Source organism: Solanum lycopersicum, chromosome 8, assembly GCF_036512215.1.
Source record: "Solanum lycopersicum chromosome 8, SLM_r2.1".
Taxonomy (NCBI): Eukaryota; Viridiplantae; Streptophyta; class Magnoliopsida; order Solanales; family Solanaceae; genus Solanum; species Solanum lycopersicum.
In genome coordinates, this window is record NC_090807.1 from 50,577,871 (window position 1) to 50,601,286 (window position 23,416).

At 31.1% G+C, this 23,416-nt stretch overlaps 2 protein-coding genes and 1 long non-coding RNA gene across 3 annotated transcripts; all 3 read right to left on the bottom strand.

The window, feature by feature from the left end:
- Positions 1-494: 494 nt before the first annotated feature.
- LOC101267041 (pentatricopeptide repeat-containing protein At1g62350) lies at positions 495-2,469 on the bottom strand. Its single transcript, XM_010326700.4, has 2 exons — positions 2,076-2,469; positions 495-1,440 (listed from the first exon to the last, which is right to left on the bottom strand). Exons 1-2 carry the CDS (start codon positions 2,373-2,375, stop codon positions 1,024-1,026), a joined length of 717 nt encoding a protein of 238 aa, XP_010325002.1. The 5' UTR covers positions 2,376-2,469; the 3' UTR covers positions 495-1,023.
- Positions 2,470-9,039: 6,570 nt separating this feature from the next.
- Positions 9,040-9,572, bottom strand: LOC138338006 (uncharacterized). Its single transcript, XM_069288455.1, has 2 exons — positions 9,567-9,572; positions 9,040-9,465 (listed from the first exon to the last, which is right to left on the bottom strand). The coding sequence occupies exons 1-2, from the start codon at positions 9,570-9,572 to the stop codon at positions 9,040-9,042; spliced, it is 432 nt and encodes a 143-aa protein (XP_069144556.1).
- Positions 9,573-12,879: 3,307 nt separating this feature from the next.
- Positions 12,880-17,151, bottom strand: LOC112942078 (uncharacterized). The gene is made up of 2 exons (XR_003247906.2): positions 16,561-17,151; positions 12,880-13,683 (listed from the first exon to the last, which is right to left on the bottom strand). It is a non-coding gene; the product is annotated as an uncharacterized lncRNA (long non-coding RNA).
- Between the last annotated feature and the right edge of the window lie 6,265 nt (positions 17,152-23,416).

The following is a 23,416-nucleotide window of genomic DNA, read 5'->3' on the forward strand; positions in this document are numbered from 1 at the left end:
TCATAATAAGCGAGCACCATAAGACTGGTACAGCCAAATTCTAGATGAAACCCATTCAACTTCCAAGATGAACAAACAGGTGCCTCAAAATGAATTAGGTTCTCCGTTTGATGTTATGGGGCTTGATAATCGAGGTATGATCTTGGAAGCAAAAATTTCATAGCAACAACATAAGTAATATTGACATATTGAAAACCCCAAAAGAAAAATCTCAGAGAAACTAGCAGTTTGAGATTATAGAATAGAGTAGCTTCCTCTAACTGAAGACTACACTTCCTTGCTCAATTTGGCCAAGTAAAATTTCAAGATCGATGGGACTGAAGCGACAATTTTTTGGTAAGAATACTTCGACAGAGGATATAGCAAAATGTCCTGCAAGAGATGACAGACATGCCTTGAAAATATGCTATCGAATGATCACATGGCCTGATACTTCAAACACGTCGAGATCAACAGTCAATTGCATGATATGACTATAAGAAATATTGCCAGAGTTCAAGAATAGAAGGGCAGAAACCAGAGTGCCCTGAAGAACATCGATACCAAAACCAATAATTTGGATGACTAACCCATACATTAATTAATTTCTTTGGTGGAGCATTTATCCTAACAAAACATTCACCATCTCATAAGAATAACTGAATGAGATGGTGATAATCGCTGACAATGACAGGAATTCATAAACTGTTGATCAAAGGAAACCTTAATAAGGAGAAACCGAGAACGTCGACAGGCTCTCTTCCAACACAAATTGCAGAAAATGATACATCCGCTTCATCAGACGCATTCAACCAACCTTCAGTTTAGATATCATAGGTAAGATCATAGCGGCATCAACTTCCAATATTCCACGGTCTTCGTGGGTCACATTTCAAATTCTCAAAGGCAGAAACACCCATCAATTCAGCAGCTTAAACAATTTCATGATCTGCTGTCAGTGCATTCCTTATTTACCATTCCACTATCTTCTTGACCAGAGGAAAATTCAAATGCCATTGTGAAAATCAGAGTCGACAGCATATTCTAATCATCATCGCTCTCCTTTCTCCACTCCTCATCATCAAATAGATCTTCAGGTGGATCATAAACTACAGCATCCGGGAACAGTTCCAGAAAGTCATCCTTCACTTTTTCTCTCAATTCGGGGTAAGGAAGTAGCCCCTTCAACATAACACGATAAGGTAAAGACATAGGAGGATCAGGAGAGCGCCTCATTTCATCATATATTTGCATTGCCTCCAAAGGTAATCCGCCATCTAGAAAAGCCCTGACAAGATCGCCAAATGTATGTTGATCAAAAAGCACCCCTTCTTTCTTCAAATCTTCCCATACCTTCTTCGTTTCATCTACCTTTTTGTTTCTTGCAAGCATGAAAAGCATATCCCTGTAAAAAAACATGTCTGGACGATACCATATTTCTTTGCGCACAGCCTCATACAACTGCAAAATTTAGGAGCAAAAGCCAGCAGTGAAAACATCATACAAATGATTAATGAAAGTGGACAACTTCCATCTCCAGATAAGCTAAAGAAAGGGTCTAGCACTAGGCAAACATTCTCTCTCTACTCTGGAATTACCACTTAAAGAGGACAACGGGAAGTAAACATAAGAAGTTGAACATCACATCTCTATTGATTAAGATGAATTAACGATCAAAGTATAATTGATAATGTTTCAAGAAGGAATCAGATGTGTTCAACATCGTGAAACACAATGTTACATTTTGCTGGAGTATGATAGTACAATAATACATAGACATTACAACAATTACTTCTGAACGAAACAAGATAACATTATTCCCTATACGGGCTAACTTACAGCAAAAAATTGGAACACATGAACCCATGATCTCTCTGTAAAACTAGATATTTTATGTACATATTTTCTAAAATTAGTATAATATTATGCTACAAAAACACTAAATGATTCACTGAGTTATTTACCCAAAAGGACTAGGAATTGCACCATCTTTTTCTTCAATTTCTTTTCTATATTGTACAATAATCAATTTTTATAACCAAAAAGGGTTACAACTTGTTAGCAGCAAAAGGAAAAAGAAAAATTCAAATTATTACCCTCATGGAGAGGTAAGGGAGATCTTGTCTTTGGAACTCAGCAAGAACGGCGACGAGGTCAGATTTGAGTAGGCGAGAAACATTGGACTTCATGAACCGCTCAAACCTAACGGCGTCGGACTGCAAGCGCTTAAGCTCCTTGGCGACCATTAAACCTTCTTTCCCCATTTCTTTCTTGCGCCTCCATATAGACACACTTGGGCTTGAAGATGACGCTGAACCAGCAATCATTTGTCTGATTCCGCAGCTACGGTTTAATACCGCCGCCCGCCGCAGAAGATTCTGACCTTGACGCCACATCTGCAACGGGTGATTCACAAGTCTAAACCATGTAAAAGGGGTCAAATAAGTTTGACAAGTTTTTTTAAAGTGATCAGAAGGTGCCGAATAAGTTTTATTGTTTTTACCGACGCTTTAGTAAAGAAGGGTCAAATTTAACTATTTTTAATTTTAACCTAATTAGTATAAAAAGTAAAGAAAATTATTTAAAACTCTGGTCTCTCCAACGTTTTTCTTCCTTGAAAAAACCGACCATTAAAAGCTTATCGAAATCTAGATTAGATATTCACATTCTTCGTTTCTTTATCACCAATCGTCACTTTATCTGGAGCTGAACGCAATCGTCGATCATCATTCTTCTTACAATGGATAAGTCGTTATTTTTTTGAAAAAATTTAGAATTGTGAAAAACATATTATTGATAGTTGAATCTTTTCTTGGGTTAATAAACAAGAAATTGTTCTACAGATATGAACATTGAATTATGATTTAATGGGACCTGTTATTTCTTATTTACGAAAGAAAAATGATAAATCCAAAACACCTAATTCTTGAGCATTTTATTGATATATTGGTAAAAATATAATATATTCGATTGTCCAACATTTATTGAAAGAAGTGTCATATGTTGCAGGAGTCATATGTTGGTGGAAATTTCATCGTAGTTATCAGATGTTGGAACATGTCACTATGTGTTATGAAACAGAATGGTCATCTGTAGTAACATATTACTCGTGTTGTAATAGAAGGTTCTTTTGGCCAACATAAGCATATTCACAAATGTAATGTTATAGACTCAGACGATGTCACATGCAACAAGAGAAAAGAAAGGGAATTAACAGAGCAATTCAAATTGAAAGGAAGAAGATACTAGAAATCAAATGTTACAAAATTGAATGCCTAACTAAAAATAAATAAATTTATCAGATGAAAAAGGAAAATCACAAACATGATCAAACTTTAACAGGCTATGGGCAAATAAAATCCAATCATGTTATTCCTTAAAGAAATAGTAAACAACAAGCTATTAACAAAGGAAAATTACACTTCAGAAGCCAATCATATTTATCGACTAGGTGACATATAACAGGGTAGAACATAACACTTTTCTCCTGCATTTAACTGACTCATATAGATGACTTGTTTAAACAACAACTAACTGTTATGCAAAATTAAAGTGAAGCTATCGATATAACTCTCGTGTTCATATATATAAAAAAAAGAATAAAATTAGACTTTGTTCAAAATACAATGCAAAACTTTTCTCGTGAAAAAATCAAAACAGAGCTAGGTAGCCAAAGCATGAGTCATGAAGTTACAGAATTTCATGGTCTGAGTATTCAAGAAGAAAAAAGAATAAAGTAAAGTTATGCATTCATAGCAAATACAAATCATAAACTAGTACGAATTAACTGGATATCTTTAGGTGAGAACACAAAAAAATGAAATCTAACTTGTTAAATTTTAGAATAAACAAAGAGTAAGTAACTCAAATCGCAGGAATGCGATAGTGTTGAAAGAACAAACTGTTTTATTTATTATCAATGAAGTAATTATCATGTACAAAAAGAGGGCAAGAACAAAAGCATGATGCACAGTGCATATGTACTCAAGACAGTCAACCTGTGAAGATGAATTTGTGAATCTTTAATTAAACAAAGGTTGCTCGGCATACAAATATGACAACAACAACATTATAAAGGAAATTTCCAATCAAACAACCCCAAGTCTGATCCATTTAATACATTATTGAACTCATCTATATAGCTGAGACATGTTACTAAAGAGATGGCTAGATGCTGGTTCAGAGGTATTCAAGTAAAAGGGACTCAAGACGAGGAGTAATAAATAAGGAAGAATTAAGCAACAGACAATTCACACGATATTCAAATATTAGAACAACAACTTTGTATTTTCATTAAGGTTGGACACTAAAATGTTTAAGAACAGTTATAACTTTAGTTCATAAAGTTAAAACTGAAAAGATTGTTACCTTTCCGAGGGCAGTTGCCAAGCTCGAACATGAAAAAAGAGGAAAAGAGGGGGTGAGGGTGGTTGGATGTGATCACTTAGGATTACTAGGGTACTAGGTTGGGGAAGACGAGTGCGGAGAGTGGGCCCTGTAGGATCGTCGTTCTTTTGTGGAGACGAAGAAGAGTAGCGGGTCGTTTCTGGGTTTAACCGGATTTGCTGGTTGGAGGAATTGCAATTGAATAACTTAAATACACAATTTTAAGTTTTTTATTGTTCCACTTTTTTTAAAAAATTACTTTAATCCCTTATTTAACTAACAACAAATTTGCAAATTACATTAAAAGATTTTACCAATCTTTTACCTCAAAGGTTTCACAACTTCACATGTCACTCCTTTTTTTTTCTTTTTTGTTCCATTACCTTTTCGATTACAAATAATTATCTCAATTTCATTTTCAAAAAAATTCTCTCTCAATCCGCCCATTTTCAAACATTGTCTTCTCCATTTCATCTTCGTCCTTCCATTTTTATCTTGTTATCAGTTTTCTCAGTTTTTTCGTCTTATCAGTTTTTCATCGCCTTCTCAATTTTTTCTTCTAGATACATATGAATTCACATGATATATCAAATCCTTCTAACAGTGATCTAACAATACACAATTCTCATGATGAAAATTCGACAGAAAATCAAGAAAAAAGTTTGCATGACCCATTAAACTCGAGGAAGAAGTCGATTAAAGTTGTGCCTAAATCGTCTAAATCAAAGGTTACAAAAAAAAAACCTCAAAAAAAATAAAGGAAAGAAAAATAACATTCACTATTTTTAGACCTTCATTGTCTAGAGCATATGTTTTTAATCTTCATTAAACTTGTTTGTGATCTATATTGTGTTTGCTATCTTAATTTGAAATTGCATGATACATCAATTGAATGGGATATATTGTCTATTGGTTTAAATTATGATACATACAAAACCCCTATATTAGTTTGATACATTATGATTTGGGATTTCATCCAACTTTTAAGCCTTTGTTTTATATGTGTATTGAAAAATTCATAAGACAAATGTTTGTCAAATTTAACAAAAAGTTTGTTGATGTATCATAAGAGGGCATCATGTTGTATAATGTATTAAGTTTTATAATACGAATATGTTGAAATCTAGTGGCATGTATTTTTATTTGTATCAACTTGTTCTTATTATGTATCATTAATTGGTGTGTAGTGTGACTTGGTGTTTTTATTTAAGTGTGACGAAGTATCATTATAAAGTATAATTTTTCTTTTCATTTTGCAGTCATTCAACTATGTTATAAAAAAAGGTACCAACACATGTCATAAGATTTGTTTTCCCTTTTAACTCAAATTTTTTGAATTAAAACAGGAAGATAAGGGTGTATGACTCTTTATTAGGCACAAGGAAAAGAGCAATTCTGCACGGGATAAAAATGTTGTTCAAAATGCTACCTTCTTACCTTATGGTAAGTGGATTTTTTGAAAAAATTGAGCAAACAAATTTTGCTAATTGTGATGCGTACAAGGACAATAATTCTTATTCACTTTTGGAGGCACAAATTCCTTTCAGTAGTAGCCTGTAAGTGTTTTGCTTTTATTGTTTTTGAATCATGCATGATTTAAGTTTATAGTTTCTATTCTGCATTTTTGTAGAGACTGTGGGTTATATGTTGCTATATTTGCGGAGTATGTGAGCGACTAAATCGAAATATCATTAGTTGATTTTCTTCTAGAATACTTGCGTAAAGATATGAAGCATTGAGTTATGGCATCAAGAAGGCTAAGGGTGCATATGTTAATGACAATGATGATTCACCAAAACCTAAGAGTATAGTCACAACAGTATCTGAAGAAGATTTGTGTAACATCCGGGAATAGCCCCTTGATGTAACCAGCGTCGTCGTCCTCTTTTAGGTCTAAGACTAGCCTCTTAGCTTACATCATTACATTCATAGGTCAAATTTAGCAAAAAAAATTACAACTTTCATTACTTCTACTCGGAGGTTTACATAGACCTCTAGATAGATATAATGTATATATATATCGAGTATACATAGACCTTTCGTGTTGAAAGATTACTTGGTCTTCTACTTATATTTCATATAATTATATAAAATATAACATAGTCATAATAGTCTTCTCATCTCATAACCATCTAATAAGAGTATATCAAATTGGGCCTAGCCCTGTAGCCTATACATCAATTCAATAAGACCACACATAGGTCATACAAATGTTTAGTACTCAATTGAAAGGAAAGAACTTAAACTCATAACAACTCCATTAGCTAGATAGTGGCACTGCCCTCGGAAAGTGAGGACCTACCCTACTTGAATGAATAAGAGATCCAAGCCTTCTTCAAGTCGTCTTTCAAGCCCTTCAACGACTGGAACCTAAAATGTTGGGGGAAAAGGAAGAAATGGGGTTAGTACACCACTTGTACTAAGTATGAGACTATATGCACACATACTTTGAAATCATGTTAAGAAAAAGGGATATTTCATAAAGTATGCACTTTTCGTTTAAAAACATTTATGCACATTCAACAAGACCATACCAAATCACTTAGGCATAATCATTAAGTCATAGACATGTACATCACAAAACCAATAACATCAAAGCATAGTCAATTCAACATACATATCATGTAATTGGATACATAGTCAAGTAACTCTATCATTAAGTCATAATAGCAACAAGCATGAATAAGAGTACATTTCAACATAACCAAAGTAAGACAATTAACCATGAATCCCTATCAAGTCAACAAGTGCAATGACCAAGCAAAGCCCCATAACCTTACTCAATCAAGTAACACAACAATAATCATGACTAATATTATACTTCACATATCATAACATTTAAGAGTACATAACATTATACTTTGACAATATCGACCATACATACTCATAAATGACACCAATCAACATATAGTATCAACAATGTGCAAGTTCATCATATACATGTCATATAACATTATAAGCATTTTCATACATAAGAGCATTCTCTTAAGATTCCCTTCAAGTCTAACTAGTGCAATGTTTAGTTAGAGTCTCATACCCCTACCTAGACTAAGCTAAACCCCTTAGGTCACGTTAGTTAGAGTTCATTCCTTTAATTCATTTTACCTTTTGAGAACATCTTTCCCTTACCGACATAGACCACATGAGCTAATGTGGAATTTGATGTCATGGAACCCTACACCAAAAGAAGGCGGACTACTTGCCAAGGTAGTACGAAAACATGAACATAGCAACTACATGGATCCACTAGCTAGTATTCCTATGGGGGGAAACATAGTTCAAGAACTAGAAGATATAGTTGGGACCCTCATTATGCTACATGCATTGTAGTCTCTAATCTCAAGAGTACATTAGTGATCCTACCTTCCCTATGTGGGAAGGGACACTCCTCACTCTAGTTCATTCGGTGCTAAGCTAGAGTCCCTTTTGAAATGTCTTTGATGTCTATTAATCATCATTACTTAATGTAGATCATAGGGTTTAATACTTGTATAACATCATCCTCATCATAGCTCAATAAGTATTGCATGAGTATTGTCCTCTCATTACAATTTATATAGATGAGGTTAGCACATTAACATTTTCATATCATGATAAGGCACATTGGTAAATCATTCACCATCCTTATAACATTTACATCTTAAGTCAACATGTCACAAATCATAGTCAAGACATCTAATTTCAATATCATACCACCCTATCAATCCTAACACAAGGCATAATCCAATACAATATCATGACTTAATCACAATTAACCAAAATTTGAAGTAAAGGATAGCTTCATCATTTTCCGACTTCTAAAAGCTAGTCAAATAGGCTAAGGCACGCTAGTACCTCCTTGAACTAGTTTATGGACGTCATGTACGTTCTTGGACGTTTTGGTTTCTAGACTTCCTAAATGATTTATAATCATTGTAATGGACCTTAAAGTAGTGTCTAGACCTTAGGAAATTTATGTTAGACTCTATAACATGTCTTGGATTTTCAAAGTGTTACAATTTGGTTCACATAGAGTAGTAATTAAATATCTACTCATAGACAATGTTTTATGTTTTTCAGTTTCTTTTAACAATTTCACTCATGTTTTAGTGTGTTTTGTATTGTATGGATCACTATATTTTGCTTATAAAAAGTTAAATTTCAGACGCAATTATTGCATTACATAAAAAGTGTAGTATATAACATATAATGTATGATACATTATGTATATGATAGATATGTTTTTGAAAAGTAATGTACATGATTCATTATTTATAATTAATATTATATATGAAACAAATAATATATATATATATATATATATATATTACAAACATAATTATTTAATTTATGTATCATATAAATTATCACACATATTCGTTGTGTATATGATTTAATGCAAATAATACAGTAACAATACAACAAACATTATAAATTTAATGTATATGATACATTACTGAAATTATTTATTACTTAATGTACATGATACATTAGCATATATGTTATCCAACAATTGATTTATAATCATAATTGCACCTTAAAATTTATTTAACAAAATTAACATTGATACACAAATCATAACAAATTATTTTTCTGAATAACAATATTGATAACAATTGAAAATTGTTTACATGAACAATATTTCAACACAACAAAAGCATTAATGTCTTATAAATATAATGATTATTTCACATTTCATTTGGGAAGAAAGTACAAGTTCTTCTGTTGTGGCCTTCTTGACCACAATAATTTTATGTTCACCATAATATTTTCATCTACATTCTTTTTTCCTCTTTTCCTTGGTCGTCCAGCTAATCGTTTGTATGTAGGTTGATACACATTTTCAGCTACCACATTCTCAGGAACAGTCCAGTCTTCATCATATGGCATCGAAACAATTGAAATCTCATATGTTTTAGAAAATGCATCAGGATTGTAGTAATCAGAGAAATATGAATGCATATCTTTAATATTTTTTTCCTTTAAAACAACGATTTCATGTACGCAAGGTATCTCATCTAGTTGAAATCTTCCACAAGAACATTCTTTCTGCTCAAGACAAATAATGTATCTTCTTCCATTTACATAAATAGAGAAAACAAATTCAGATGATGGAACAACCTGCGTACATTAAAAAGATCAACTAGAAAATTATTTAAAAGAAAGCATGCAAATGGTATACTGAATTAAAATAATAAAAAATAATGTATCATGATACATACCTCCATCTTTAAACTTTTAGACGTGTTTATAATCAATACCTCCTCAAATCTTCTCCAGTGTGTCCTTTGTATAATAGGTTATTTCTCTGTTTTTGCACTGCCATGAACCAATAGAATTCTAACTTCTTCCGAGAATTCTAATATCGACAATTGGCGTGCTTCAACAAGACAACCATTGTTACATTCCACAATACTCTCGATCACTTCTAATACCTTGCATCCTCAAGGTACTCCTTAATACTGCAATCAACTTTATCAACCTTAACCATCAATTTATCGAAATCCTCCTTTTGGTATGTCTTCGCCATAGAGATAGAATAGATGACTTAGGGAATTTCTACTCTTTTTGAAGCTTTCATAAACATTCTTCCAAAAATGTCATATGCATGCATAATGAGGTACATTTGGGAACACAAACCTTACAGTATTAATAATACTCTCACTACTATCTGATAACAGCACACATGTCTTTTTGCTCGCCAAAATGCATTTTTGAATTGCTTTTTTTCCCGTAGTTTCCTGGTAGCGCTTTGCGAATCTGACTAGTTGTACCCACCGGGTCCCGTTGTTTCAAGGTGGGTGCACCATAGTTAGTTTCACAGGGCCCTGGAGACGCGATCGGTTTGTAATGCCTCCAGTGGACCTGTTGGGGCTTGAACTGGCGACCTGAAGGACTTTATCCTCAGGACTTTACCAGCTAAGCTACCCCTTGAATTGCTCAAAAAATCATGTCATGACAATCATTTTCAGTGTCAATAGCACCCTATGCCAATGAAAATATGCAACCTAATTACAAAGCAACACATATTATCTTATCTGATACATAATATTTATAAACACATCACAATTACAAAAAAATACATACCTGCACCATCAAGTGTGCTTGCTGATACAAATGTCCTTTTATAAGTTTCACCCAGATGTGTACCATTAACAACAACTATTGGTCTGTAATATTTGAACCCCCTAATAAATGGTCTTAAGGCTATAAATAGATACATAATAATTTAGTGTATTTTTTATATCAGAGTCAAAAAAAAATATTTATCCATGTATCACAATTTTTGTAATGCATCGTCTATATGATTGTTGAGAGTAATTTAATGTTTCAACAGTATTATATTAACATATCAAAAGAATTAACTTAATGTATCAACAATATCAACAAATAAATAAATAATGAATTATGTATTAAAAATTTTTGGAATGTGTCGACTACCTGATTGTTGTTATAAAATTCTGTAATATTTCAACAACATTGTCTTAATGTATCTACAATATTAACTTAATGTATCATTATCATTCAACCAAATCATATTCAACAAACAAAACAAAACAAAAATCTAAAGACTTTCTAATTACTAGTGTATCAAACATTACAATAAAATAAATGTTTCACAATTCATAGATCTAAAGAATCCAAACACTCACATGCCTTTGTTTATGAGATCTCTTTACTTTACAATTGAAGTTGTTCTTTATCTTATATTTCGCCATAACATCTACGAGTGTTGTTTTATTCTTACATAACTGACATGTCTTCACCTCTATACCATTTGAATCAATTATGTAATTTGTCCATTTTAATTCTGAAATAAAATATGAATCACAAATTCTTCATTCAACCATCGCAAGAGCTTGTGTATCTTGTGTTATGCCTTCTACACACGTTATTTCTTCGCATGTTCCATCAAAACTATCTACATTATCGTTAATCTTTTCAATTGTGTCAATTCATAATGGATACATTGAAAATTCTTGCTCACTTTTTCACTTCTAAATATATTTAACACCCATGTCGTTCTTAGTTTTCATCGTAGACAAGTTACCTTATATGATGTAACGAATCTCAATGTTTTCCTTGATACATCGATATCCAATTCGGCTGAAATTGATGCTTTGAGATTTATAAATGAAATGATTGTCCAACAACGATTCCGTCACTTTTGTAACTTTCATATTTCACTTCGCTGACCTAAATTTCTGAATGCCTCAGTAAAATTGATATATTCAACATGTAGTAGCAAAAATTCAGAAGTTTTTTTCGTATTTCTTGCATTTTCAATGGCTGTTCACAAATTGTTCTTTCATGTAGAAGATATAATTTTGAAATTTAAATTTTAAAATGTCAGAGTCAGTTACCTAGTAAGATATGGATTGTTTTGAAATTGTAAGGCGTTAATTAAGCTTATTAAACTAACAGAATTAATTATTAAGTTTTTTTTCATTTTTATCTCAACAATAATTTATATACCTTGTATCAATTATAATGTATCTAAGTGGTATCCATGTATCATTCACTTGCTTTTTTAAGGGATTTTTAGTAATATGTAATAAGTTAGGATAAATTGTAATTTATATCTTACACGATGAGATTCTTTTGATTTATACAGTGGGCTTCTATAATTTAGAGTAAAATTTGGCCGTTGAGCTGAAGAAAATAGACCCAAAATTTGGTCTGGATGGGTTTAAGATGAAGTAAGAAATGAGCTTACATTGGAATTGAGAATTTGACCCATTTGCTTGCAATTATAGCCAACTGAAACTAAATTAATTGGTGAATTCGATTGAAATTGAAATGAGACGAATTAATATAGATTAATTAATGAGCTTTTTTAATTTCAATGAAATAAAATAATCACTTAATTATTAACTAATCAATTCAATATTATAACTGTAGCTTTAATTAAAAAAATTTAAATAAATATTTTAAATACATTTTTTGAGATGATTTTAAATGTTATTAAATGTTATGAAAATATACTAATTATACACATAATTATGTATAATATATATATTATTCAAAGATTATAAAAAGTGACAAAACGATTTTAAAATAACTTTCAAACAATTTTTTTGAATCTTTTAATATAAAACTAATTAATTCAAATCGATTGAAATCAAAGAAGCTTGATTAATTCATATTGTGAAGGATCAAAATTTGGTGTCAACATTTACCATGATGTTCCAATGTTTCTATTGTGGAGTCTATGTTGAACTTAAGACATCATGAAAACTAATTAATCCTGAAAGAAAGTAATGAGTGTGGATTCTTTCAATAGGTGATGCAAATGATGCAACATTCCAAGAACACAACAACATCAAGAATTCATCAACGAATTGAGCGCAAGGAAGTCAAGGAGCAGTAGCATTAATATCATTGTAATTGTGATTGTTGTGATTTGATTTATAATTGTTCTTTTTAAGATGTATTAATTAGTATTAGTTTTTATTGATGATGAAATGACATACCAAAGGCTTTGGCTTCAATTGTTGATTGCATTGGCTTTAGAATAGCCTTTAAACACAAATCTGAATAGCAACTTAACAAACACATTAATTTCATTCAACCACTGATTCATATACAAAGTCTTTCAAATAGCAACTTAACAATAGTCGAAAATGAAAATAGAATAAAAAACAGTTGGGATCAAATCGTTAAGCCAAATAAAGTCAATTAGGATAAACTCATTAAGCTAAAGAAAGAGAAATAAAATGTGTGTCATCAGTGCTTGGTGTGGCATAAGTGTCAGTTGTGACTTAAATGCTTTTGTAACTCTCCTCTCATAGCTGCCTAACCATAGTCCATTGAGTGTAATCAAGATCTACATTGATAGAAATTGAACTTGATAATGCAGCCTTATGTAACACCCTATCAATATTTCCAGAATGAGAAAACAACAAAATCATCACTTAAAGATGAACTAATATCAATAATGACAATTAAAAATGTGTTTAAATGATAAATTAAATATCTTCTCAATTATACTCGCACCAGATCCACATAAGAGACCATAACTGTCTTTGTTTTTATTTTTGTCTTGGTCCCCCTCTTAGTTGTGCTAGTCTTTCTTTTTTTGGTCCACTTGCATGATTGTAGAGTACCAAATGGACTTGTTGCAGGCCCCACACTACTTGATGAATTATTTGTAGGCCTTCCATCAAATGTTAAGGCAGTTGCAATCCTTACACCACTTGATGAAATATTTGTAGGCCTTTCACTAGATGTTGATGCAATTGCAATCCTGATAACACTTGATGTAGCACTAGTAGGCCTTCTACCAAATGTGAGGCAATTGCAGCCTTTACACCTGTTTTGGTAGCGTCATACTTGGACCTGAATTTACACTTGATTGATTTTTTATTCCAACATTTGTAAAATCAGATGCTTTATCACTCCTACCAACTTTATTAGTTGAATATTCAATATTTTCTACAAACATATCTTAAAGTCAAAAGTACAATTCAGTAACAGAAAGACATTAAAGCATAACTTATCAGAGAATATTTCATTTCTCTTTCCTTCCTTTTCACTTTAAAACTTTTTGTTGACAGACTCATCACTATCTTTTTTTTACATGATCTTCCTGCATGCCAGTAATTTCAAGTGGTTTAATGGCTAATTTTGTGCTTTTGGATCACATTTTCATGTTTGTCATAATTTGAATAAACCTATTATATATATATATATATATATATATATATATATATATACACACATACTAGTGACCAAGAAATGACTCAACAATCCAATCATTATAATGACATGTTGTAAGTGCATGAGCACAAGAAATTTCCTTTAGTTGCCATGACATACAACTACATACCTTTTTTAGACCAACAATATGTTTATATGGTGAATCATGAATCTCAAAGTCAAAATCTATAATTTTAGCATTTTTTTGAATAAAATCTTCCATAATTATTGGTGAAATATCAATAATCCATTTTTCTTAAATTTCTCTTATTTGATTCGTTTTCTTTATGACTTTGGTTCTTATTTTCTTTAGCATAATGATGAAGATATGAATCTAGTGCCCAAAAGTCAACTATTGAAAGTTTCTCACATTTTGTTTTCAACCACATCATACTTGCTATGTTCATTAAAATATGATTTAAATTGTGCTTCTTTATTATGCTTTAACAAATCTTTCACAATGTCTTGTCCTAACTGACTCATTTCATCAAGTTTTACCTGTAAAAGGATTTCAAAGGATGCCCCGACAACCTGCTAGAATTTTCTTCTCCTTTCTTCACCCCTCCACTATTTCTTTCACTTTTCACTTAGCATGTCATCTAATTTTAGCATTTGACGATAATTCAACAAACGCAAGATGAAGGTGTTGTTAAACAAAGAATATTAGACATATAACAATATTAAATATTAATTACTACAAAAAGTTGAAAGAATAAATTTGACAAATGATTTTGTAATACCTTTTTTTTTTCATATGAGACATCTATGTTAGTCATGCACCTTCAATCTCTGTAAGTTTCAAATCATGTTTGATGCACTTCAAAAATCAAGATCATGTGTCCTTGGTTTCTTTATTAACTATTCTCCATGCTATAAGGTATATCTCATTATTTCTATCTTTGGAAATGCAAGATTATAGTTGACCTTTACATACGCTCTTAAGAAATGCACCATCTAGACCAATAAATTAAATCCTTCTACAATTTTTTTTTATTCACTTTTTTAAGGCACAAAGACAAACATAGATGCCAATAAACACCCCTTTTCATAGAACTATGTTGTTGGATTCTTAATAGATACAAAAGTTTCAAGTTTTGTAGTCTTTAATTCCTCATTTATATTTGCTTGGTGCCTTAAAAAGTGGACGGAAAGAGGGGTATATAAAAATTATTGATTTAGGTGGTACATTTCTCAAGAGTCTATGTGAAAGTGAACTATTATCTTGCATTTCTAAAGATGGAAATAATCATATGTACCCTATAGCATGAGCAATAGTTGATAAATAAACCAAGGACATATCCTCTTGATATTTTAAGTGCATCAAACATGATTTGAAACTTAGAAAGACTGAAGGTGAAGGACTAACAATGATGTCTGATATGCAGAAAGTAGATATTACTAAATTATTTGTCAAATTTGCTCTTTTAACTTTCTTTGGTAATGATATTAAACATTGTCGTGTATCTAAATTTCATTGTTTGACAAAGTCTTCATCTTGCACTTGTTGAATTATTGTCAAATGTTGAAATTAAATGGTGTGCCATGCATATATGGGAAAATTGGAAGAAAGATAGAAAGGGTGTAGAAAGAAGAAGAACATTCTCGCAGGTTAACAAGACATCATTTGAGAAGGTAAAACTTGATGACATGAGTCAGTTAGGACGATGCATTGTGAAAAATTTGTTAAATTATAAGATAAAATGGTCAAAAGCCTCCCCAACCTATAGTCATATTCTCAACTACACACCTATACTTCATGATGATTCTAATACTCCCTTGAACTATTTTAAAATGAAATTATTGTCACCTTATATGCTGAGATGGCAAAGAAAATTCACTTTTTTAAAAAAAGAGTGAGATACACTTTTTTTAGTTAAAAGTTTTAACTTTGCAAGTGATTTCCTCTTTTCATTTCTAACATTTTTTTAAAAAAAAATTATGTTATGTTTTACTTCTATTTCTCTTTTCTTTTAAATTTTTTTGTCTTCTTTCTTTTTCTCTTCAAAATTTCTCCGAAAAATATCATAAACTTATTTAATTTTGCAGCTATCACTAGTATTATCTTTCTCCTCTCTTTTTTTCTAGAAGAAATCTACTCTCCTTGTTCTTATCATATAATTCAATTTTGCATTCTCAGAGACTAAGTTTACCATTGTCATACCGCTATTTTTCCCTTTTTTCCAGATCTATCATAGTATGTGTTATTCAATTTTGAGTAATAGCAAATTAAAAAATATTCAAAAGTAAGTCGTATAGAATAATTTTTAAAATGCTAAAAATACTTTTTGTAGACAGTGACCACGATAACGAGACTAAAAATAGCAAAAAAAAAAATTTTGTACTTCGAATCACAATATCCAACTTTAATATGTGACCCACTTTTCGAAAACTACTTAACCACACGACTTATCAATGTTGTCATCTAATTCTTCGATTGATAGAATCAAATTCGATTCAATGTTCTTATCATTATTACTTGAATGAAAATTCACTAAAATTATGAAAATAAAATAATACCTTTCGAACATCATTAAAGGTGTTGGCGAGGGGTGTCGGCGACAATGAAAACACCTTGGGATTGTTGAGAAATTTATCCAAATATTAGGAAAGCTTATAGAGGAGTAGATAGAGCTGATCATAGTGGACTGGGTCAAAACCTTTATTAATGCTTTTTGAGATTTGTAACATTTAACTTTGATAATTAATAAAATAGTGTAACAGCCACCAAAAAATTGTTTTTTCAAAAAAAATATAAAGAAGAAGAAAGAAAGAACAAGGTAATGTGCTTCTGGTTTCATATCAATAACAAAAGAGAAAAAGAGATAGGAAAATATAAAATAAAGACAAAATAATAACTTTTTGTACTAAAAAATGATGTGGTAGGCGAGTGTATCTCACTACTTAACATAAATTTGGGTAAGACTTTTTAAGTGGGTATATATTTCACTTTTAAAATGTTCAGGGGTAATAAGGTACCCATAAAGTTAAAGTATGTAGTTGGAATTCCAGGTATAGATTGGAGGGTTTTAGACTATTTTCTCAAAGTATAATAAAAAAGCATGGTGTAGAGCTATTTCAAAGAACATGCAAATGATGTTGACAAACAACATGTGTGAGACTTTCAATAGTTGAAATTTGATTGTTAGATTCAAATCAATTATCACTATGCTAGAGTAGATAAGAGTCAAGGTCATTAAAAAAAGAATCAAATGAGAAAACTTTTAGAAAAATGGACTACTAATGTATCACAAATAGCTATGGAAGAACTTAAACAAAATGTTGAAATTGCAGATGATTATGAGATGAAGTTTATTGATAATTTTGACTTTGAGATTAATGATCCACCATATAAACATGTTGTTGACCTAAAAAAAACAAAGGTGTATGATTGTAGGGTATGACAAATAAAAGGAATTTTTTGTGTCTATGCACTTACATAAAATGATTATAAGGATTGAGTTGTTGGATCATTTGTTGATAACTCGTATAAGAAGAAAACATACTTGAAAGCATATAACAGGTTTAACTTGTGACAAACATAAAAATGTGGCCAAACATTACAAAATCAACCATTGAACCATCTGAAATTACTTTGATGCTAGGAAGACCAAGTAAAAAAAGAAGAAAAGATAGTAATGAGCTTGTCAAGAAAATTTTTGGAAAGGCTACAAGGAAAGGAAGAAAAATGAAATATTCTCTGAGTAAGACTTTTAGACATAACAAGAAAGGATGTCCAACTCTGGTAAGTTGTTCTTTAATGTCTTTCTGTTACTGAATTTTACTCTTTTTAGTTATACTTTTGACTTTAAGATATGTTTGTAGAAAAATGCTTGAACTTCAATGGATTTGATAAAGTGATAAAGCATGTGATCTTACAAATGCTGGATTATAAAGTCAATCAAGTGTAAATGGAGGTTCAAGTGTGACACCTACCACAACATGTATAAGGACTGCAACTGCCTCTGGTAGAAGGCCTACCACAACATGTGACTTATGGAATTCACTATTACATGATGATGTTATCCTATACGATGTATGAATAACAATAAATTAGGGTTAGATCTTGAAGGAAGTTGTGAAGGCTATGAATGAAGGTTTTCAATTTGATGAAAAGTCTTATATTTAATTGTTTATCAACTTATGATGGAGGCGCTTAATTGATTTATTATTTGTGGTGTTGAGTCATGATTCCTCTCTCAAACAACCCTAATTATGATCAAGTATGTTATGATATGAACATGAATGTTATGTTATGATTATAGTAGTGTCGGTTTGATGAATGAAAGGTGATTCTCATAAACACTATAGGACTATGATATAAAAGAACATTCTCACATGTTCTTGGTTCTATGATTGAAATGTTATTCTCATCTTTGGAACCTTTGAGCTAAATAATATATGTGAGAGGTGGAATTCGTAAGGCATTCTTTATGAACTAATACATAAGTAAAGGTTTAATCTTACTTTAACAGGGAAATTGTGCTTAGCACCGAGTGAATATGATTATGAGATGAGTTTTTCACGTTAGTAGTTGGGTTCCCACTACGGTATCTCATGAGATGAAAACCCGCACGTTAGAAGTATAAGGTTTCTAGAAGAAATATCCATATCTCATAACTATGTGCCCTCATAGGTCTTAGCTAATTGATCCACCTTATAGATAGGTATAACTAGTTTCATCGTAGGCAAGAGAAACACCTTTTTTTGGTGTGGGGGTAGAACACCAAATTCCATATAACTCACATGGTCTATATCGATTATCGCAAATCTTCCTATGTTTTAAGGATATGAATTAAAATATGAATATGACCTATGATTAAGAATATGAACTTTAACTAGGGATTCTTGAGAGGTACTACTTAGTATAGGTGAGGGTATGAGACTTTACCTATACATTGAACAAGTGGGTCTAAGAGGAGTTCTTGCATGAGTCCTTTATGTATAGCAACTTATGAATGATGTTAAGGTTGATTTCACCTATTATGAAATTTATTATGTATGTAATTACACTTGTAACTTCTTGATGGCTTTACTTAGTATATATATGGGGGTATGAAACTTCATATGTACATTGCACACATGAACTTAAAATGGGGTCATGGGTGGTGTCTTTATGATATGATGTGTTAAGTTATGAAATATTACTTGTTATAGTGTTACTTGTGATCATGGATGTCTCTTCATCTTATAGTATGTATTGTTATGTATTTTTTGAATGTGCATTATGACTTTCAACTTGAAATAGCATGTTTTTAACTAAAAATTCATTTTTGCATGTTTTAAGTGATTTTAATTGCGTGGCCTCCATACTTAGTACAAACTGATTTTACTAACTCATATTTCTCGTATTTTTCCACTAAGTGTAGATTTTGGCTAGTATGTCCTCATTGTGAAGAAAAGAAGGCTTGGATTGTATTCCTACAAGACTTTGGTATGTCCTCAAGTTTCGAGGTCAAGCATAATGTCACTTACGTTTCTTTCTATTGTAATAGACTAATAGACTTCTTATGTTTCTATTATGAGACAATTCTATTGTAAAGGGATATGGTTCTTATGTTAGACTTCTATGTTGTACTTAGACGGTTTATGAGATGTCTAGACATTTTCTTTTCTATGATGAAAGAGTTTGAAATCGATTGTAAAAAGGGTTTTAAATTCCACAGATTCAATGTCTTATGCAATGATGATTATGCTAAGAACTTGTATGAGATTCCTTCGGGATCAAGTACGTCGTGTCACGTTTAGGGGGTGCTCTCAGGGCGTGACAACAACATGTTGGACTCAACTGCCTCACCAGAACGTTTTGCCTTGAAGAAAACAATTTGTGTTTGGTTAGTTCTTTTGAAAATTGTTTTAATAAGCAAATTATGTTGGGTTAATCTTATGTAAAATGTTTTTTCTTAGAATCAAAGTTATGAAAAAGGGTGATTGTCAATGTACTTTAATATTAAAATTATTATATATAGAGAGAAACTATTTTAAATAGGAAAAATGGTATAAAATAGCAAGCTATTAATTTTAATTAAATGCTATAACCACATTTTCATTTAATTCTAATCCGTAGCAAAATTTTGCCATTTGCCTCTCTCTCCAGATATCTCGCTCGCCACTCTCCTGATCTCACTCGTCACTCTCTCTCGCCTTTCTCACTTTATACAAACACAAATCTATAAATTATGTTTGTGTTTTTATAAAGAGAGAGAAAATTATATATATAACACAAATACATATCTTTTCATTCGCTTCTCTCTTAGATATCTCGCTCGCCGCACTCTCTCGCCTCATTTTCTTTATACTAACACAAAATGTATTGTTTTGTGATTGTATAAAGCGAGAGAAAACTGTGTATATAAATACAAATACATATATTTTCATTCTAAACAGTTATAATTATACAATACAAATTTCCCCCTGCCCAGTTATCTTTTGTCTTTCTCTTTTTTTTCGCTTTATACAAACACAAATTATATAAAAAAGAATACTTTCTTATTCCAAATATACTTATACAATTGATATTTTTGTATAAGTATACCGAAATATACATATTAATAGCCATAACAAACATAAAGTTTGTTATGACGCGCAATTATGCAAACTATAACTATAACGTACAAATATGATTTTTATGTTTACTAAACCTAAAATTTACTCTTTTAAATATCTATTATAATTTTTTAATTTTATTTTAATTATATTCATATGTACATATTCAAATTTTAAATCAGTATTATATATACATACATACATAAATAAATTAAATATTGATATAATATCAACATGAAGATTTAAATATAATTAAAAATATTAGGCAAAATGATTTTGTGGATCCCTGTACTTGCATGCGTTTGTATTGTGACTCATTCTACTTACCTCTTTGTCATCTGGACCCCTGAACCCATCTAAACTCAACATGTTGAATCTTTTCAACACATCGTGGCTCTCAATCGCGTTGATGTCACACTCCATGTCAGATAAAATTTGCCACATCATTCTTATCTCTTTTTATAATAATATATTTTTTGACAAAAGAAAAATCATAAAGTTTGATGCAATTTTGAAAAATTTAATTTTAATTTATTATTTTAAATTAAATGTTTGAGTCTCCTAGCATCATCCAGTTTCACAGCGAACTGTCCCAACTGCTGAAGAAAGTCGATGTTGTTGCCACTCCTCTTGTCAAGGAAACTACAAATACGATCTCCCTCACCAGTCTACATCCACTACAAGAAAACAGTGAATTATATGGGGATTTTCTTGAGGATTAGTATGAAATTGGCAGAAAACTTATTTTTCTGTAAATTTCATACTAATTCCCAAAAACATCCCTATGTAATTCACGATTTTCTTGTAGTGGTCTTCATTACACATACTCACCATTTTTCTTTCGTCCTTCTCCAACCTCCACAAATCGCCGCACTAGCTCCTTGCCATTGTCGGTGTGGCTCCTCGCCATTGTCGAGCGATGTGAAGCACTAGGAACCTCCTATGCTCTCCTTCCTCTCCGACGTACCAGAAGGCCAAGAAACACATTGCCTCCGGCGTACAAAGGCTCCCCTCCACCTCTGGAGTCTGCTGTAGCAGACCATTTTGCCAAAAAAAGCTGGAAGAATAAAAAAAAAGGTAGGGCAAAGATGGATGGCTGAAAAAACATATGGGTTGGTTGAACAAAAATGATATTTTTTTCTTTTTAAGTTTATTATATTATTCTCTTATAATTTAAATATTTTTAAAATTAAAATACGGCATTCACTTGCTCACTTGCCTTAATAGGCCTTTAGCTTCACTCTCTTGCCAACTCAACCATCTTAATGACACATACGCATGGTCAATGGTCAGAGGGGTTTGATATATTATCTTTTATTGAGTGTAAGGGTCTAGATGACAAAGACATAAGTAGAAGGATTTTTAATACAAACTGATACAAGTACATGAGTTCATCAAATGATTTTGCCAAAATATTAAACAAAATAAATTTAAAATTCATTCCATAAATTAAACTGCTATATACGAAAAGTTCACCACAAGAATAGATAAACTCCTCCATCTTTTTTATCCTACAAAACTATTATTGTTACCTCTGTTTCTAATTCTGTAAAGTAAAAACGCAAAATAACATGTAAAATATAAAATAAAATAAAATATTTATCATATTTTTGAATGAAACATGATCAAATTTATGAGATATGCTAATTAATTAATGAGATATATATTGGTAAATATGTATACAAGAAAAAGATATTTTAATCTTCAAAAAAATAATTTTCTGCTTTTGCCTTTTTTTAACAAGCAGAAATTTGTAATTTCTTCCAACAATAGAAGAACTATTTTTTCTTTTATTTAAAAATTGTTTTAAGAATTTACCAAACATTTAAGTTTTTTTTTAAAAAATTATTCTTTTTCTCAAAAGACACTTTTAACCTCCTAACAACAAATGTCAAACCAACTCTAAAGCACCTATGAGATACATGATACTTACAAAGCAAAAACTTTACCGTCATAGGTAAAATGGTACTTAAATGACATTTATTCAGCAAAAAGCACTAAAGTCGATCCATTAGTTATTAACTACTTAACTCTAACTCATTTTAATTTTTTTTTCTTAATTCAATAGATATGAAATTTTAGGGAAAAAATAAGTTTCAGGAAAAAATCTGAAAAATATTTCAATTTGAGCTAACATTATTGTCAAACTTTAAGAATGACATTTTACCCTCTGCACTTTTTAAAAATATATTTTAAAAGTATATATGTGTCCACGTGGACACATCACTATTTAAAATGATGCAATATTTATGATGTCCTAAAATACATTATTAAATAGTGCGGAGATAAAAAAATCCTTCATAAAATTTAGTATCGTAACAACAATTTCGATCAAAATTCGAATATATTTCTCATTTTCAACCTAAATTTTACTATCTTTAATAATATTAAAGGTGTATATTGAACCAAAATATCTTTTGAGTCTTGTGATCTATGAACTCCGTGCACACTGAATATAAAAAGTTATTCCTCCATTGCAACCAAAGTAAAGTCATTTGACTGGAAAGAAAATTAATGAAATTTTGTCCTTCAAAGTTGGATCTTCCTAGTATGCGTGAGTCTTTTTTTGGTCGACCAAAATGCTAATCAAAATTCGAGAACAATCTATCCCTCCACTATGGCTGGTAAAATTTGTGAGCTAATATTTTCCTTACATTATTTAGAGTTTACAATTTAAATATATAAAGCGATGTTCTTTTTAAATAGATTTTAAAAATCTAAATATAAATCGTGATATTCCTCAATTATTTTTTTAATTGTTTTTCCAAAAGGAGAAAAAGAAGCAGCAGAGAAGGAACAACAGAGCAACCTAAAATTTGCCAACACTAAC

Bases quoted from the DNA above. Each gene is read 5' to 3' on its own strand.
- LOC101267041 (XM_010326700.4), bottom strand. From the start codon at position 2,375: ATGTGGCGTCAAGGTCAGAATCTTCTGCGGCGGGCGGCGGTATTAAAC. The intron at 1,441-2,075 runs GTAATAATTTGA...TAAATTTTGCAG, and splicing joins TCCCTTACCTCTCCATGAGG to TTGTATGAGGCTGTGCGCAA.